Genomic DNA, 20,522 nt, shown 5'->3' on the forward strand with positions numbered 1-20,522 from the left:
AGAAAGTGAAATTTCTGAGACTTCTTTGGGAAAAGAAACCTGGGGTTCTCAATGAAGTCACAGAATCTTAGATGTTACTGTGACACAGATTACCCACCCGTAACAATGTCCCCTTTGTTTGAATGGATGCTCTAGAGAGAATATCTGGTCCTGATGTCACTCTTGATATAAATTCACATCCTAGCTAGGTCCATGAATCTTCTCTGTCTGTGCCATTGTTTTACTTGTTTTTCATTGTTCTCCTAGAGCGAATGGTTACACTGTTCACTCTCTTTTTCAAAATCCTGTCACCTCTTCCGTGTTTAGTATTAGAAAGATTAAGTTAAAAACAAGGTGTGGTGGTGTAACCCCAGGACTTGGGAGACTGAGACAAGAGAATCAAAAGTTCAAAATCAGTTGGAATATATAGGAAGGCCCTCAATTAAAAAAAGAAAAATGGAGGAAGGAAGGGTCTGTCTGTCTCTGCGAACATCCGCCACAAGTTCTTTCCTACACTGGCCTGTGCTCTTGCCTAACAAGGAAGTACTTGGTTCCTCTCAACACTTGCCTCTGCCTGTGCTTGGTCCTGGCATGCTGCTCTTTTTTCTCCCTGTTATGTCATTTCTTTTCTTAATTCACATTACCTTTTTCTCAATATCTATAAACCAGAAGTGTCTCCCTACCTTAAAAAGAAACTCCTCTCAGCTGCTAACCAGAAGCTACAGCTCACCTCTCCCCTTCCTTTCTGCACCCCTTAGATCTGTCCTAAGAGTTACTTCCGCTTCCTCACTACTCCCTAACCACTTGTAATCAGCTTCCATGAGTGATAAACAAATTGGGTTATTAAAATCATAAGCTTTAAAATCAAACATAATTGTTTAAATTCACAACTGAGTCCACACTTCCTTCCTGTAGGATCTAAGCATATTATCTTACCTTCCTTAATCTCACTTTTTCCATATATTAAAACAATTCACAGATTGTGGAGATTAAGGGATAAAGTGGTCTAAATCTCATAGAATACCTAATAAAGAGTGCTAGAAAGAAAGGAGAGAGAACTCTAACTTTCCATCACTCAACTAAGATTCTCCCAAAGTTATGAACTACTTTGCCAGTCACCAGAAATGTAGTTCTTGCCCTTCCCATCCCTGAGCCTCCCTGCGATGTGGAAATGTTCAGCTTCTGCTCTTGTCCAAGTTCTCCCGCCTCTGTGGCTGCTCCTCTCTCTTTATTCTCTTTCTCCTGATATAAATTCACTGAGATTCCGCCTTCTGGTCTTTGTCCTCATACTCTCTCAACATTAAAATCATAGGCTTTGGAGTAAAAGACAACTGCCTTCTGGTTCTTATACTCACATCTGAGTGATTCTTGACCCCAGGATGCTAATTCCTGAGAAGAAACTTTGAGCTCTGACTCACATTCCTGGCAGCCTTCGTGACAGTTATACCCAGATGCCTCACTGGCACCTCACATTAACCTTCCAAAATAACTCACTGTCTTTACTGCATGACTTTCTCTTCCTGCTTTTAAAATTTGCTAATGCTGAAGACCCTTTGATATTTGTGTCTCTTTTGCCTTTACCAAATCATTGAGTAGCCAACTCTGTTCAGTTTTATCTTGAAAATGCCTGGGCACCGTTCATCTGTATCCCAGCTAGTGCTCTTGTCCTCTTCTGTCATTATGATTTGACCTACTAGACAGCACCCTTTAATTTTTCTTTTTTTTCTGTGTTTGTTTTGTTTCGTTTGAGATAGTGTCTCTCTATGTAGCCCTCCCTGACTGTCCTGGAATTCACTATGTAGACCAGGCTGGCCACAAACTCACAGAGATCTGCCTCTACCTCCCAAGTGGTAGGATTGAAGGCATATGCCACTATGTCCAGCTCCTTAATTTCTTGAAATCTTTTATTTTGAAAAAATTTAGACTTGCAAAAATCGAGAATTCTCATACATCTTATATCCAGCTTTTCATTGATGTTAACAGTTTAAGTGATAACAGTAATAACAGTATCAAAACTAAGAAATTAATATTGATACAATATGATTAGTCAACCCATAAATAAACCTTCCTGAAATTTCTCCATCTGACCCACTAAGGCCCTTTTCTCACTGCAGTAAGTGATCTGCATTTTGTTTAATACATTTCATTCCATTCAGTCCTCCTCTGGTCTAGGAGACTTCTTGGTTCTTCATTGTCTTTTATGATTTGAAATTTTTGAAGAATTCTGATCAGTTGTTTTGTAGAAAGTTTCAATTTAGATATTTCATTATATTTCCATTTATTCATTTGGTGAAAGGATCGCAAGGGGTGATCTCCATCTCTTAATTGAAATGTGTATGTGAGGTACATGATGTCCATATATCTTATTATAAGATGATTACTCTTATCACTTGGTTATGGGTAGTGTCTTCCAAGTAGTAACTCTGAAAGTATGTTTTTCCCTTTGTAATAAGAAAAATCTCTTTCAAGGAGATGATTTGAGACCTGATAAACAAATTGGTTGTTGCACCTCACACTTTTGTTTACTTGTGTTAAGATCAGTTCTTGATTTTTACTGAGAGAGGTTATGGCCATGATGCCTGTTTAAAGGGTGATTTTCTATTTCCACTCTTGACTTATTTATTGAGAGCAATTCCATTGTAAAGAAGAGCTGTCTCAAACTGTGCTTGTGAATCCCAGAACTCGGGGAACTGAAACAGAAGCTCATGAGCTCAGAGGCAGCTTTACATACGTAGTGAGGCCTTGTCCCTACTCCCCCGTGTATTTATCCAATACTTACTCATTATGTATTTGTGTCACTCATTATGTATATGTATATGTGGATTCATGGATGTTTATTTTATTCTATAGTCTGCAATTCATTATCATTATTCATTATTATTATTATTATTAATTTTGTTAGAGTGTCAGATTGTCCCAGAATCGGCCATTAGTTCAAATTGGTTTCTAATATTTTTTTAGAACAACTTTTCTTTTGCACCACAAAATGTTCCAGCCTCTTCTTTTCCCGTTACATACCAGCCCTGGAATCAGCCTTCTACTAAGGGAGTGAGAATCTCATTCATCCCTTAGGTTTTACAGATTCAGTTCTGAACATGAAAACTACCTGATGATTAAAATCTGGATTACTTGGTCTGGCATTGAAAAGTATCCATGCTTCCAATCTTATAAAGTTCTTCTTTCAGGTGCCTACCATAAAAACCTAGAATAAGGCAATCAGTTCCTATTTCAGCCAGTTGAGAAAGACTTCCTACCATATCGTCCTGACTGTACTCAGGATTGATTTTAGCAGGCTGGGGAAATGGCTTAGTCAGTAAAATGCTTGCTTCATAAGCATGAGAATCTGAGTTCAAATCCTGGTGTCCATATAAAAGCTGGAGGCAGTGACTCACATCTGTAACTCCATCACTGGTGGGAGGCAGAGGCAGGGATATCGCAATGGCTTACTGTCCAGTCAGCCAAACGGAAACAGTGAGCTCGAGGTTTTGTGAGAGACCCTGTCTCAAAAAAATAAGGTAGAGAGCAATTAAGGCAAACATCCACCATTCACATGTGCATGCACACAAATGTTCATACAACACACCAAATCATAGTAAGTCTTTGTGCTTTGACTTTCCTTATTTAATTTATTATATATATATATATATATATATATATATATATATATATATATATATATATATATATTTTAAGACAGGCTTGGTCACTTCTCCCCCTCTCTTATTTGAAAATCTTGATAGCAGAATTTATTACTTTTCCACCTTTTTATCCTGTATGATGCTTGCATATATTAGCATTAAGTTATCATGTAGGTTACAGGGTGGTAGCAAAACAAAACTTAGGTTCAGATGTTCTAAGTGTCCTAGACAGATAACCACATTCTGACTGGAAACTTCTGTCTAAGGACCTTCTGGTAGGTGGATCATAATCAATCTTTCAACCTAAACTTTGAACCAACACTGAACTGCTTTTGGAGCTTAATCTAGAGTAAAGCTACAAGTGCTTCTAGCCATTTAGGCCAGATCTTTGACATTCCTCCCTCCCTCCTACTGGAAGAAGAAATTGTTTCTGCCAAAGTTCAGTAGTCATTGAGTGATTCATGACATGGGATATTTCTTCTTTGGAACAACATGGACAATTTTTTGTGCCAGTAGAGCCATAGGTCTCTTGAGTCTTGGTCTGAAAAGAACTATTTAAGAGCAAAGAGAACTACCTCAGCTTCACCTGAGGGTTCTGTTTTAGTTTTCTTTTAATGTGGAAACAAAAACCTTACCTCATTTTCTGGGGAAAGAAGTTCTCCACAGAGGGTTGCCCAGGGTATTTGGAGATCATTTATGATCTAGCCTGAATAGAAAGTATCCTCCTCTAAGTTCAGAGAGTGGGAAAGGATGATGTAGACACATGCTGCACTAGGCCAGTATGACTAGGTTAGAATGCAGCCACCAATCTTTGTTCATACAGGTCTCTGTTCTCTTCCCTTAGGTAGATCACTTGGATAAGAATGGACAGTGTGCTTTGGTTCATGCTGCTCTGCGGGGTCATCTAGAGGTTGTCAAGTTTCTGATTCAGTGTGACTGGACAATGGCAGGCCAGCAGCAAGGAGTGTTTAAGAAGAGCCATGCCATCCAGCAGGCCCTCATTGCTGCAGCCAGCATGGGCTACACTGAGGTAAGAAAAGGCGATGGGATTTTTTTTTTCCCCCAAGTTATGTATTGAAGGACCTAGGAAACTATAGGGGGAAAACTTGCATACTACAAAAATGCCAACCAAATTGGTGCAAAGCTTTTAATCACTATTGTGAAGAATAAGGGGATTAAACTCCACAAAGCACTACTCAGATACCATGGTACCTAGAATTATGTGTGCGGAACAAACATGAGAGTCAGAGAGGAGTTTGGAAATTATCTCACACAGCTCCTCCCATACTTTCACCACTATTTAGCAGAGAATGGCACCAAGACACAGAGGGGTTACTGATTTGTGGACATATGGTCAGACATTGTTGGACAGGAAGTATACGTAACCCACAGAACCTCAGAAAGATCTGTTTTGATCCTAGATCTTACAGTTTTTTTAATGTCTTAGAACCCTAGTTTTTCATCCATAAAGTAAAGTTACTGAAACCTTTTTACAAGGCTGTATGAAGGATTCTCTGTAAATAATTGACACCATACAGATGGTATTTTCTACATTATTAGTAACTGTGGCAAATACATGGAATTGGTAGTATTCTGTGAAATGTTAAATAACGGACCATGAGGAAAGGAGAAGAGTATACCCAGGGAGCAGGTACATACATGCTTAAGTTATTATAAATTTTACCAATCTAAAGAATGGATTACACGTGGTTTAATAAACAGTGTTCTCAATTGAATGGTTAACTAAATATTGGCTTTGACCAAATTGGAATCTAACTAACTAACCTATGGTTGTAACCTAACTATGATGTTTCAAATAGAGTTTCATCTAATTCCCTCTTTGTCCCAATAATTTTGTTGCCATTAAATCTGATATTTGATTTACTGTTAAACTGTCTCTCACCTTAATGTAAACTCTGCTGATTAAACTGAAACATATTTCAGGTTTAGCTCTAAACCAAACATTGATTTATAAAGTTTGTAACTATTCCCACCATGGCTGACTTTAAACTGCCAGTGTTACGTCACTGAGCATGAAGGTGGGAAGAATGCACAGTTGCACGTGGTGACAATGTTTCCACCATACGTATACAGTAAATATAAATAACTTTAATATTGCAGATGATAATAATAGGATATAGTTAAATAATTGAGAAAGTTTCAGAGTTGAGGGGCTTGTTTGTTTGTTTGTGGTGTTGGGATCAAATTCAGGATCTCACTCATTCTAGGAAAGCACTCTTACCAGTGAGCTATGTCTCCAGCCCGAGTTTAGGTATTTTATTCTTCATTTTCATACAATTTATTTGTTACTCGATTTTTAATAAATGACTGGCTTTGTTTAACAATCAACTTGTAAAATGTCTGAAAATTTTAGAATCAGTTCTCATGGCCACTACTCCCCAGCCCATCCACTGCAAGGGATGTTCCAGTGAAGCAGCAGCCCTCTCAGCTGGCTTGGGCTGTCTCCAAGGAAATACAAAGCAAAGCTGAGATTTGTCTGTTGTCTATGGAAAGTCTTTAACTCTCGGTACAGTCAGGTTCCTGGAAACAGCTGTCACTTTTCTTGGTGGTTTGCAGTCAGTCATTCTCCCTCCCACCTCCCAGAGAGCCCTCATACTTCTGAGAGGAAAAGAGAAAACAATCCCTTTAAAGAGATGGAGGCCTCAATTTTCTCCATATTTCTTTCCTGGGTTTTTATTGTCATTAGCTTAAATAAGAATATGTAATTTAGCTGGGTGATGGTGTCTCATGCCTTTAATCCCAACACTTGGGAGACAGAGGCAGGCAGATCTCTGTGAGTTCAAGGCCAGCCTGAGCTACAGAGTGAGTTCCAGGACAGGCTCCAAAGCTACACAGAGAAACCCTGTCTCAAAAAACAAAAAAGTATATATATAATTTTTAAATCACATGATATATGGATTATGTTAAAGAAAAACATGTAAACTATATCTGATAGGACAGCTTTCCATCAGAACGGTTTGGAGTTTCTTTGGTGAGGCAATCAATACTGATTTCTTTTGTATGTAAGAAATGCTTAGAGGATTGTCTTCCAAAGCTCCCAGATTAGTGCCAACAGCATAGCTTTTCACCTCAGTGTGAGCTGACATGACTTCTTGTTTCAGATTGTCTCCTACCTACTTGATCTTCCAGAAAAAGATGAAGAGGAAGTGGAGCGAGCACAGATCAACAGTTTTGACAGTCTCTGGGGAGAGACAGGTACTTGTCTTGGACATTGCTGTCTTAGTGGTGTGTTGTTGTGCTCATGCAGACTTTCTGGGTCTCTCATACCATTATTTTGAGTCTGGCATACTTCAGCACTCTGTCTTAAGACTTTTGTGTTGGAGACCAGGTCAGCCCAAGTGAAAAGTTAGTCAATTTTCCTCTTTCAGCCCACTTTCCTTTAGCTCTTTTTTAAAAGAATCACCACTCTTGTTTCCAACTATCTTTAAACGATAAACTTTCCTTACAATATGATAAACAAAACAGAAGATAATTGTGACCTTTCAGACTTTACCTTGTGACTAAAGTTGCTAGCTAGATGCCAACTGATCTAATGCAATCTCTGATGTCGAGTGAAGCATTTTCTTTATCGTGTGGGCCTGGCCTCACCAGCAGTAGCCTCTTCCTTGTGATTGATGCAGGTAGTGAATGTTGTATTTCTTCCAAGTCTAAACTGGAGCATCTGAAGAAACATTAGTAAGCTTTGATGTGTCTTTGTGAGACTGGGGCAGAGAAAACGGTAGAGTTACCCCAGATGTGTGTCATATTTGCCAGGAGAAAGAGACTAATAATGAGTTGACAAATGTAGGTAACATATTTCACTAAAGAAGAAGGGTATGGTTTTTGGTAAAGGTGAGAATGTTGTTAAAAATCAGATAAGAATTTTGAACTTAACTAAAAGTTATAACAACTTTTTGAATTGTTTTCTTTCTTCTTCTGATAAAAGTGTGCATCGATTTCATGACTTCTTTTACATGTGTAATGGTCCAGAGCCCAGGAATTCTCTTCTCAAACAATTTTTCCCTCTGTAAAAGCCAAAGAGAGCAGATGCCAGGCAGCTGCAGCTTAAGAGCCCATGATAGATTAAAGGAAAATATGTAGCTAGAAACAGCTGCTGTCCCTGGAACCCCATCCTGAGAGAAGTCAGAGGATGGGGACCAGCCAGGATTCTCCATATGGAACCTAGAACTACAGAAGGGACATGTTGGTTTACCTCTCCTGTCAGCAAAACCTTCTCCAGTACAGGGCTGCCATACCTCCTGATAGACCCTTCTAACCAAGGGTATGGGAGTAGGAAGGTGGCCAAAAATGCTGGTCCAGTAGTCATAATGGGTAGAAATTATAAGGTCAATAATCATAATGTGTAATATCAAACTTATCCTAGTGCTGTACTTCAAAGGAGTCCTTAGAAAGATTTCAAAGGGTCTAAACTATGTCTGGGAGATGGCTCACTGGGTACAGCTTACTGCCTGCTGTACAACATGAGAACCTGAGTTTGGATCCCCAGTACCCACATAAAAGTCAAGCATGGCAACATAATCTGAAGCCCCAACACTGGGAGAATGGAAACAGGCAGATCCAAGGGGTTCTCTGACTAGCCAGTCTAACAGAAACAACAGTGAAAATCCTGTCTCAAAAACTACGGTAGAGAGTAATTAAGGAAGACACCCAAGACATCAACCTCTGATTTCCACAGGTAAATACGGGTGCACATACACACACACACACACACACACACACACACACACACACACACAGAGAGAGAGAGAGAGAGAGAGAGAGAGAGAGAGAGAGAGAGAGAGAGAGAGAGAGAGAGAGAGAGAGAGAAACTAACTATAAACAGGGGGGCTTAAATTTTTATTAAATAATAATTTCTTTTGGAAGGGGAGGTTTGTTTAGTTGATTGGGGTTTTTGTTTGGTTGTTTGGTTGGGTTTTGTTGTTATTATTTTTCCTTTTTTCGGTTTTTCAAGATAGGTTTCTTTGTATATACCTGGCTGTCCTGGAACTCACTCTGTAGACCAGGCTGGCCTCAAACTCAGAAATCTTCCAGCCTCTGACTCCCAAATGCTAGTATTAAAGGCATGTGCCACCACTGCCCAGCTGAATATGAATTTCTTATTTTTAAATAAAACTTTATGTCCTGGCTGGTACAATGGCTCAAAACATAAATGCACTTGCTGCCAACCTACCATGTTGACTGGAGTTTAGTCTGCTAAACCCACATAATAGAAAGAGAAGAGCAATTCCCTAAGGTAATCTTTGACCTCTTCATGCTCACTGTGTTATGTAAAAAAGAAAAGAAAAGAATAAATATTTATAGACTCAGAATTTTAAAATATTTCCTACTTAAAAGCACATAAATTTTTATTAATGTTAATATACATATCCCACCTCAAAAGTCTAAAAGTAAAATTTCATGTCCATTTGCTTATAGTCAGTATTGTATTATATTTAACTTGGTATTTACATGCAATAATTTTACTATTAAAAACAATGTTAAATATACATTTGAACAAAATATAATTTCTGAATCTATAAAAAAAATTACTTAAGGCAAGGCATTGTTGCATACATCTGTAACCCCAACACTGGAGAGGCAGATGCAGAAAGATTATTGCACCTGGTCCACATAGCAAGTTCCAGGCTAGCCACAGCTATGTACAAAACCAAAACAAAATTAATTGACTTCAGAGAGATTTTTTTGGGAATGACTGCTGTCTTTGCTATGTGAAAATGACCCTACAACTTAGCACTAATGTAGTATGAACTTCAGCTTGCTTCTTTAACTGCAGTGACTTGTACTTAGTCTGCATGTTTCTTTCTCATTTATAGCACATGGTTTACAATTTATAATGGCGATTGCATTGTGACATTTGCTTCAGTGGCAAAATCTTACATATATTTATATAAGATATGTATTTATTTTTAAGCTGGTAGAAGTCTCACATCTACAACCCTGACCTAATTGAGGAAACTTTACGGAGGGAAAATACAGTGGTCAGAGTTTTACAACTGTATTACTTAACTATCAAACCCAAAGCTCCACTAAAAAGAAGAAACAAAAGACATTTCTGTCGGTTGTACTAATACAAGTTCCTTACTCTCACAACAATCGTGTCATATCCCAGTTTCAGAGATGTTAATATGGGTAGCAGTGAATCTAGAATCAATGAAATGCATCTTAGAATATAATAAAATAGTACTGAGATAATATTTTTACATATTGTAGTTCCTAAAATCAGATCACTAGAGTGTGCTTGGTGCTTTTGTCTTCCTTTGGCAGCCTCTTTAATCCCTCCAGATGTCATCTTACATCTGTTCTTCACTATCTGGCTAGCTATATAAAATCCAAAACACCACTAAAAAGGAGAAACTTACAACCATTATTTCTTATGCCAACACAAAAATAAAAGGTTGTCCCCTCCTATCACACAGGGTTGTCACAGACTTCTTAGGGAACAACACAAGAAAAGCAGTAAGGAAACACATTGTCCTTTCCTACTCCTTGTGTACAGGTATAGACCAGGACCAGCCACTTAGAGCTCCTAGCAGCTATAAAGACCGAGTTCACAAAATAAGATTCCCATACTTTGTACTTGTGTAATCTTTGGTCAAGATTGTTGCAGCTGACTACCTCCTGATCTTTAAGACTTTCTACCCTTACTCTCTGATTGATGTCCCAGAATGTAGCCAAAAAGGGATCTTTTACATCATAGTCTAATATCACTTTTCTACTTAACCAACCTTTGTTTATATTATTTGTAGAATTAAGTTCTTTACTGTAGCATAAGACCGGTCATGATCTCCAGGCTCATCTATTGCTTATCTTCTCTGGCAATTCTAGTAATAACAAGCATACATTGTTTCCACTTCAGTGCCTTCATACATACCTTTGTCTAGCATTCTGTCTTATCCTTTCTTATCTTGCATTCACGCAACCCAGATTGCCCTCTCTCCCTGGATGCCTCATGAGATACTACTTCTCAATCCCACAGGATATCACTGTTGTGATTATCACACTATGGTGTATTTATCTGTTTTCCTTAGTCAACTGTGAGTTTGTTGAGAATAGACAGCATGTAACAAATAGCTCCATTAAAGTTTAATTAATGTTGTAGATGCAGTAATCAGTTTGTCTCCCCAACCACCTTTCTCCATTGATCATATATGTTGCAATCCTTTAAAATGGAAATAGATAAAAAGAATCATTTGCTGAATGGAAACACATGAACTATGAACCAAAGACTGAGGGGCTCCCAGCTGGATCAGGCCCTCTGAATAGGTGAGACAGTTGATTGGCTTGATCAGTTTGGGAGGCATCTAGGCAGTGGGACCAAGTCCTGTGCTCATTCCATGAGTTGGCTCTTTGAAACCAGGAACTTATGCAGGGACACTTGGCTCAGTCTGAGAGGAAGGGACTGGACCTCCCTGGACTGAGTTTACCAAGTCGATCACAGTCCTCGGGGGAGGACTTGTCCTGGAGGAGGTGGGAATGGAGGTGGGCTGGGGGTAAGGGGAGGGCGTGGGAGGGGGGGGAGAATAGGGGAACCCATGGCTGACATGTAGAACTGAATGGTATTATAAAATAAAAAATATATATCACAACACAAAAAAAAAAAAAAAAAAAAAAAAAAAAAAAGAATCATTTGCTTTTCTATATTCAGTGTAGTGTCAGCATTCCATCCAAGCTATTCCCCCATCTCTGAGCTACATCGTACCTGCCTCTTCAAGCATGCATACACGTACACACACACACACACACACACACACACACACACACACACACACACACACCACAAACCATTTGTGTGAGATAATCTCATCAGATGTTGATCAGCTAGGGAAACAAAGTCCGTTTCTAGTCTCTTGGAAAAAGTTTTTCTTTTTCTCCTGTTACGGTTTATGGAAAGTGCTTCACCTTAATCTCCTTTCTTCCAAAAGCTCTTTAACAGTTTTTGATAATACTCATAAAAATCTATCCATGATTCCTTGGTCATGATTTTGAGAAGTCCAGACTCTATTCTACATAGTTGCATTGTTTTGAGATGAAATTTTGGCCAGCTGTAATAATAACCATGTCTAGCTAGCATCTGAAGGTTTCTGCCAAATGACATCATAACCTAAACAACAGAGATTATACAACAAAGAAGAAGGCCAAATGGAACATTCTCTCTCATAAAATTGTGTTATTCCATAGAGAGAAATGGGCCAACCAGAGTAATAGAATTGTTAGAGTAGACAGTGCCACTTCCCAGGCGAGTACTGTCTGTGAATAATGTGTTCTGTGAACTGGCATCATTAGTGAAAGGCTTGGTTCTGAAATACTAGTCTTATTTTCTCCAGAGTGCTATCAGCTTTGCTTTGTTTAAAGAAAAAGAATGTTCTTGGCCTATACACACTTGGAAGTTTGCCACACTGTATAACCTAGCAGTTACTTTAAACAGAATCAAAATATGGGAGTTAGAAATTTTCCAAGTGGTTTGAGGCATAGAGCATGTCTTAAGTTTTTAGCTACTCTTGTGTTCAAATGCCTGTGCATGACTAACGACTTTTTAAACTATTAAAAATATGAACTTGAGCTGGGCATGGTAGCGAATGCCTTTAATCCTAGCACTCAAGAGGCAGAGGCAGGTGGCTTTCCATGAGTTTGAGGCCAGCATGGTCTACAGAGTGAGTTCAGGGGTGTGTAGAGAGACTCTGTCTCTCTTTAGACAGACAGACAGATAGATGATAGATGGATGAGTGGGTGATAGGGTGGATAGATAGATAGATAGATAGATAGATAGATAGATAGATAGATAGATAGATAGATAGATAGATAGATGAGCTTGAGAAGTAGAACTAAAGACTGTACCCCTGTGTACATTCGGTTAGGGCTTAAAATGACCTTCACTCCAGAGAGGACCAAGTTCTGCCCTCCTGTGACAATCTAAACAGAAAAGCCAATGTCAAGAGTTGCAAAATGAAATTGAGTACATATATTTTTTAAAAATTGCCACATTTTCCCTTTTGAACCCATTTACCCTTAGGGCAGGAACAGATTATTTGAAAGCTTAGCTTTGTATAAATTATAGTGAGTTTTAGTTTGGCATATGGCTCGGTTACAGATAATTAAGCCAAAGCCAAAGGCAAATGCCAGGCCAGCAAGATGGCTCAGTGAATAAGGACACTCACTCATTAGCCTAATGACCTGAGTTCTGTTTCAGGGACTCATGTGGGAGAAGGGGAGAACTGAAACCCACAAGTTGTCCTCTGTCCACATTTGTTTATATGTAGACACCAAATAAATAAATGCAAATCTTTTAAATGCTGTAATTTCCACTTAGGTGAAAAAAATTACAAGTGACCAGTTGATTTTAATTTCATTAGCTTCTTTGATTAGAATCCATCATTTGAAAACTAAAATATTTAGCCGGGTGGCAATGGCACATACCTTTAATCCCAGCACTCGGGAGGCAGAGGCAGGTGGATCTCTATGAGTTCGAGGCCAGCCTGGGCTACAGAGCGAGATCCAGGACAGGCACCAAAACAACACAGAGAAACCCTGTCTCAAAACAAAATAAAATAAATCTGTGCATACCTAATAGTTTTTTTAAACTTTTTTTTATTCTTTCTGTCTTTTACATCATACTTCTTGATCCCATCCATTCCCCCATCTATTCATATCTGCCCTCCGCCCTTGCAACCTCCTCCCAAAAATAAAATAAAATTTAAGAGGAGGAAAAAAAGGAAAAATCAATCTCATCATGTGAGCTGTAGTGTGACACAGTGAGTCACACAGTTAAACCCTTTTATCCATATATCTTCACTTGCAAGTGTTCTCTGCAAAGAGTCATTGGTCTAGTTCAAGGCCCCTGGTCTCTGCCCCTACCCCTCTGTGCTTGAGGTGGTTGGGAGAGCTGGCCCTGAGGTCATAAGAGCAGGAGAGCTAGCAGACCCTGTTGGTGTAGGTGAGCATGAGAGATCTGTCCCCACTACTTGTCTGTTCTGTGGAGGTGTGGGCAGGGGAGATTTGCCCCTCCCCTTACCAGCTACAGCACTCAGGAAAGCAGTCCCTACCCCTCACCTGGGCAGCACAGTAGATAGAGCTGACCCCATTGGTGGAAGTATAGGTGAGCTGGCCCTGAGGATGAGAGTGGGGACAGCTGGCCACATCCCACTAGCTACCATGTGGTGGTGAAGGCGAGGGAAAGATGCCTTTCCCCTCCTTCCCCTACCACCTGTGGTGGGTGAGGGAGCTGACCCTCCTCCTTACTAGCTGCAGCACTAGGAAAGTGGGCCCAGCACTTCACCTGAGCAGCACAGCAGAGGTGTCCCTACTGATAAGGGTGTAGGTGAACTGCCCAGAGGACACAAATGTAGAACAGCTGGCCCCTCATCCTTCATCTGCCATATGGTGGCATGGGTCAGGGGTGCTCCCTCATCCCTTGACACCTGTGGCAGGTGGGGAACTGGCCCTGAGGTCATAAGAGAAGGAGAGCTGTCCCTGCCCCTTGCCAGCTGCAGCACTCGGGAGAGTGCTCCCTGCGTCTTGCCCGGGTAACACAGTAGAGCTGGCCCTGATGGTGTAGGTGTGGGAGAGCTGACCCTGAGGACATGAAAGCAGAACTGGCCCCACCCCTTGCTCATTGCTTCAAGGGGTGAACTAGCCAGGGCAATGTGGGGGAGCTCACCCTGGTGGTGAGGACAAGGGGGAACTGGCAAGCTGACCAGCCCTGCAACTACCCAGGCCCAAAACTAGGGTTACAAGTTGACCCACCCCAACCCAACATCCACCCCATCTTGATCTGCTGCTGCAAGTGAAGGGGCCAGTCCTGCAGACCCAAAGCTGCAGGATCTTCAGGACAACCAAGAGGAGCTCCAGTGAGGGCCCAGCATCGATGGTGTAGCCTAATAGTTTTGGGTTGTCATTAGAATATATGGCTGTGATAAAGGAAGGATCTTTTGTCAGTCTACTACATCAGTTTCCCAAATCAATTTGAAAGTTGGGGAAACATCTGTGCGCTCGCGCTCTCTCTCTCTCTCTCTCTCTCTCTCTCTCTCTCTCTCTCTCTCTCTCTCTCTCTCTCTCTCTCACACACACACACACACACACACACACACACACACACACACTAATGAAGCATAACTCCTACTATTTTCTAATAGTTTTCTATTTTTCCTAACTTTTGTCCAGTCTTTAAAACATTAAATTCAAGGCTGGGGAGAGAGCTTGGTAAAGTTTTGTCCCACAAATATAGGACTTGAGTTCAGATCCCCAGCACCCACATACAAAATTGGATACAGTGGTACACATCTGTAAGCCCAGAACTGAGGAAGTAGAAACAGTTATAACTCAGGAGCTTGCTGGCCAGCTGAATCAGTGAGCTCTACGTTCAGTGAGAGATCCTGTCTCAACAAAAGTCAAATGGAGAATGTCTTAGTCACTGCTCTGTGAAGAGACACCATGACCACAGCAACTCTTAGAGAAGAAAATGTTTCGTTGGGGCCTTGCTTACAGTTTCAGAGGGTCAGTCTGTTGTGACGGGATCATGGTGACAAGTGTGGGGCTGGGACAGTAGCTGAGAGCTACATACTTAGTGATCTACAAACAGAGAGAGATTGGGCCTGTCACCCTACCTACACTTCCTCCAACAAGGCCATGCTTGCTAATCCTTTTAATATTAAAGAGTTCTACTCCCTGGTGGCAAAGCATTCGGATATACAAACCTGTGGAGGTGGAGGCCATCTTATTCAAATCACAGCAGAGAGTAAGGAGGACACTGGTGTCAACCTCTGACAACCTGCACATACATGGGCACACATCAGCACAAACACCATACACATACAGATTTTTTTTTTATTAAAACAACAAATTCCAGCTAGGTATGGTAGCATACACCTGTACTCCCAGCATTGGGAAGCTAAAAGGGAACACTAAGTTCAAGCCCAACCTGTGGTACATAGGGAGACCTTACCTCCAAATAATAAACAAACCTGTGCATTTTAAATGTCATGGCTAAATAAATGTTTGTCTGTATATCTCCAAATTATTCTTCCTATTACACAAACAGTACAAAAAAATGAAATATGCACTCAGAATGTCCACTGCACCAAAGAACATAATAGACAATAGTATAGAAAGAAAATGATTGATTTTTCTCCTGTATCCTTTATAGTCTCCTTATGGCTTTCTTTAAGTCTGTGGCTCCATTGTTTTATGTTTAGAAGAAGAAAGCCTAGTGTTTTGTTGCATACCTGTAATCCCTAACCAGACATTCAAGGTCATTCTTGGCTACAAAGTAAGTTTGAAGCCAGCTTGGGCCATGTGAGATCTTGTCCAACCCCAACCCTCCCCCCATAAGGGGAAGAAATTTGTCTTTTTCACACCTGTTTTCTCATCTTTAAGACCATCTTACTTTGAACAATTCTGACACTGATGCTTTTAAATCTGTTTTTTAAAACTTATTGTCTTAATTAGTTTAAAGAAAAAAAAAACAGTAAAAGTAGTCCTAGGCCTTAAGCTACACTTCCTGCCTTTGGCTCTTTAGATTTGAAGGCACAGGAGTAGAGGTTGGCCAAGACTTTGCCCACTGATTTTCTCTGCAGAGTCACTTCTCTAGATTCCACTCACATATAGAGTGATAGATTTGTAACTAGGTTGAGAACCTCAAAAAAGAGATACCCATAGCAGAGAAGACAATCTGGGTATAGAAAAGTGAAACCAGGTGAATCTGACCAAAGTGATTTTTCAATGATTCATTATTATGATTGGCCCCAGATATTATGAGCCCTTTTAAATGTCTTTATTTATTACTTTTCTTCAAAAAATCTTTCTGGAAAAGGCAGCCAAAATTATTATTCTTGGAGGTAAAGTTGTTACATTAATTGTTAATTAATTACATTAATCAGACAGTGATTTACTGTGTTTGCATGAAACATAGCGTTTAAAAACATATTAATCCATGTTTAACATTGAACACTAGAAAAGAGGAGAGACGGCCATCCTCAGTATTTGTTATCTGCCCTTAGCCCTGACAGCCGCAGCTGGAAGGGGCAAACTGGACGTGTGCCGTCTGCTTCTGGAACAAGGGGCAGCAGTGGCCCAGCCAAACCGCAGAGGAGCGGTGCCCCTATTCAGCACTGTCCGCCAGGGCCACTGGCAGGTAAGTACAGCACTGCTTCCAGCCCTCTGATAAGAAATAGTCCTGGCCTGGTGGTGGTGGTGGTGGTGGTGGTGGTGGTGGTGGTGGTGGTGGTGGTGGTGGTGGTGGTGGTGGTGGTGGTGCAGCACACCTTTAATCCCAGTGCTTGGGAGGCAGAGCCAGGTGGATCTCTGTGAGTTCAAGGCCAGCCTGGGCTACAGAGTGAGATCCAGGATAGGCACCAAAACGATACAGAGAAACCCTGTCTTGAGGAAAAAAAAAAAAAAATGAGTTCCTGGTGGAAACTTCTGATACAAAAAAAAGAAGCCACAAATGGGTTTCTCAGCAATCATGAGGCTTGAGGACATGGGCCTTTGCGTAGCTAGAGTTTTCCTGCCTTGCCCACAGTCAGGACAAATCTCTATCACCCGCCAGTCCCACAGCCACTCAGACCCAACCAAGTAAACACAAAGACTTATATTGCTTCAAACTGTATGGCCGTGGCAGGCTTCTTGCTAACTGTTCTTATATCTTAAATTAACCCATTTTTATAAATCTATACCTTGCCACGTGGCTGGTGGCTTACCGGCATCTTTACATGCTGCTTCTCCTGGCAGTGGCTGCAGTGTCCCTCCCTCCTTCTTCCTGTTTCCCCAATTCTCCTCTGTCTTTGTCCCGCCTATACTTCCTGCCTGGTCACTGGCCATCAGTGTTTTATTTATATAGAGTGATATCCACAGCACCTTTGTTACTAATGTTCCACTTACTTGAGAATGTAAGAAATTAACACTCACCTGGCAGCATTGTAGTAAATGCCTTTAATCCCAGCACTAGAGAGGCAGAGGCAGGTGGATCTCTGAATTTAAGGCCAGCCTGGTCTACAGAGTGAGTTCTAGGACAGCCAGAACTACATAGTGAGACACTGCTCATAAGAAAGGGTGGTGGGGAATTAACACTCAAAACCATTGTTGTGAGCTAGATTGATTTGCTGTGGTCGTGGAGCAACCTCCTTTTCCTGCGACAGTATTTGCCAGTGGCCTGAAAGGTTCACATCTCAGTAGACCCCCGCAGACCAGTTACTCACAGATGTTTCAGACTTGCAGAAGAAAACACACTATGCAAACTCTAGTTATTTGATCTTTCCAGAGGTTTGGACTCTGGAGAAACCATTAACTTATGCACTAGGATGGAAAAGGATACTGATAATGATCTTTGGAAGTACTTGAGTAGAAAAAAGGCTCTAGAAGCCAAACAATATTTAACAAAAGGCACTGTTGTTACAGAAACACTTTATTGTAGTCAGTTCGGTGGTAAATGTTTACTGCTGCTGCAGGCTTGCAGCCTCTAAGAGAGTGATAAAATGGAACTGACATGGCTAGTTACTTGCGCTGAAACTTCCATTATGGGATGGTTCAGACCACATATTGTCTTGTCTTTTTTCTTCTAACTTAATGTCTTAGTCAGATGTTCATATGATGAATCCTCACTTTCTTATCCCTACAGGAGTTAAGAGAGTAAGTTATGTGTCATTAGGACTGGACAGAAACTCATAAGTAGAAAACTACTTATAGATTGGACTCACCTCTGCAAATAGTCATTCATACTGCAGGAGACCACATGCATGTGTCATCTCAATAGCTCTTAGAATAACCAGTCTCTGCTTCTCTACACTTGTAGATTGTTGATCTTTTACTTACCCACGGAGCTGATGTCAACATGGCAGACAAGCAGGGTCGTACTCCCCTGATGATGGCTGCTTCTGAAGGCCATCTAGGAACTGTGGACTTCCTACTTGCACAAGGTAAGTCCTGAGAGGCCAGAGCTGTGAATAAAGCCTGTAATAACCCACTGAACTCTTGACTTTCAGGACATGTTAAGAATTTACTAATTCAGTTGGGCAGTAGTAGTGCACACCTTTAATCCCAGCACTCAGGAGGCAGAGGCAGGCGAATTTGAGGACAACCTGGTCTACAAAGCAAGTTCCAGAGAAACCCTATCTCAAACCACCATTCCCACAAAATAATAATAATAATAATGATAATAATAATAATAATTTACTAATTCAGTTGATTAGAAAATACAAAGCCAGAAGCTCCTGCCCTCTTATTTATTTTGTTTCCTCCAGTTTTTTAGAATAAGATTCCATGTTGGCCTTGAACTCACATTTATTTTCTGTCTCCATCACCTGGCACTTTCTTGTGGAGTGTGTGTGTGTGTGTGTGTGTGTGTGTGTGTGTGTGTGTGTGTGTGTGTTATGCTCTTTTGCATGTGTGTGTGGTTTATCAATATGTAGACTAGGCTGGCCTCAAACTTGAAGTGATCCTCTTGTCTTAGTTTCCAGGAAGCCAAGTTTAAACAGGTGTGCCTCACCACTCCCAGCCTGCCCGCTTATACACTGTGGAGTTCTCTTTATGCTGACATTCTCTTTTTCTTTATAGCCTGAGGGATTGTTATGAAACCAGCACGTTCTGAACTCTTTCTTTCAAATCAATAATCTCCAAACTTCAATCTTTTTAATGTGTACCCAAGAAATATGCATCTATTTTAGAAGCTAATTTGCTGCTGCTGCCGCTGCCACTGCTGCCGCCGGTTGTGGTAGTGTGGGGTCTCTATGTAGCCCTGGCTGGCCTGGAATGTGTTTGTAGACCAGGCTAGTCTCAGACTCAAACAGATCCACCTGCCTCTTCCTCCCGAGTGTTGGGATTAAAGGTGTGTGCCACCACACCAGGTGAAGCTGGGCATCAGTTTGTCGGCCTGCACAGCTAATATTTTTCTTGAATCCAAAAGGTAAAGGGAAGACACTTGGTAACAATGAGACCCTCTTTGGAGACTTGGGATATTACCATTAAGTTATAATAAATTCCTTGTGGCATCTTCCAGCATACCCACATCCTTGGTAAATAAGAAACAAGTCAAAGGGGGTGTCCTTTATGAGCCTAGTGTGCTTTTTCCCTGCAGGTGCACAATGGTAATCATTTCAGCCTGTGCTGCTGCTGGAAGCTCAGCCCCTGTGCAGGAGTAGTGTCCCCAACAGCTGTAGTAAAAAAAAAGGCTCATCACTAGTGGCACTGCAGCACCATCTAGTGGAGCCCGTGGATTTGCATCAAGCAGTGGATAGTGAGGAGATTGGAAACCATGAATGACATCATTCCAGTTAGCCTGCACTGTTAATAAACCAGACTTAAATATATATAATTATCTATACATATATGCACTTTCCTTCAAGAGAAACCAGCCTTCTGAAGAACCATACCCAGACCTGAACAGCCAAAGAGCAGGAAGGCTAGGCTTCTCCTAAGAGATTTGCTGTGGCTTCAGCTCTGTCCTTTCAAGGAAGATTTGTTTCCACAACCTGACACTCAAAGGTGGCTAAAATCAAGAGTTGCTCTTCCAGGATATATTGTAGCTCTTGCCTCCCCAATACAAATTTCCAAACAAGTCTGACTTCATGATACCTATTTTTATTTCTGCTAGAGGAGGGGAGCAGCACTCAGAGGGGATAGACCGAAATTTTTAAGATGTGGCATGAAGCAATGTTCCAGAACAAACTGTATCCAATAGAAGAGGCAGGGCCTCTTCAGCACTGATGACCCTTAGGTGACTACCATGTTTGCCACATGCCAGTAGACACTCCAGAGATTTGTTCTGCCTTACTCAGCATCTTTGAGTCCTTTTATATTTTCTTTGGGTGTTTTATTTTGTTTTTTTCACTTAAGTGAGTTTTCACTAAGTCAACAAAAATTATTTAGCCTACATTATTTGTAGAATATTCTAGAATA

At 40.8% G+C, this 20,522-nt stretch overlaps 1 protein-coding gene across 24 annotated transcripts in view; it reads left to right on the forward strand.

Annotated features, from left to right (window-relative positions):
* Positions 1 to 20,522, forward strand: part of Tanc2 (tetratricopeptide repeat, ankyrin repeat and coiled-coil containing 2) — a 338,567-nt gene that overhangs the window by 302,087 nt on the left and 15,958 nt on the right. For all 24 annotated transcript variants that reach the window (XM_076577705.1, XM_076577713.1, XM_076577710.1 and 21 more), the window contains 4 exons: positions 4,462 to 4,647; positions 6,740 to 6,833; positions 16,631 to 16,764; positions 18,421 to 18,544. In XM_076577705.1, the coding sequence (XP_076433820.1) occupies positions 4,462 to 4,647; positions 6,740 to 6,833; positions 16,631 to 16,764; positions 18,421 to 18,544 (538 nt within the window). The remainder of the gene's footprint in view (positions 1 to 4,461; positions 4,648 to 6,739; positions 6,834 to 16,630; positions 16,765 to 18,420; positions 18,545 to 20,522) is intronic.

This window comes from Peromyscus maniculatus, chromosome 8, assembly GCF_049852395.1.
Source record: "Peromyscus maniculatus bairdii isolate BWxNUB_F1_BW_parent chromosome 8, HU_Pman_BW_mat_3.1, whole genome shotgun sequence".
NCBI classification, from domain to species: Eukaryota; Metazoa; Chordata; class Mammalia; order Rodentia; family Cricetidae; genus Peromyscus; species Peromyscus maniculatus.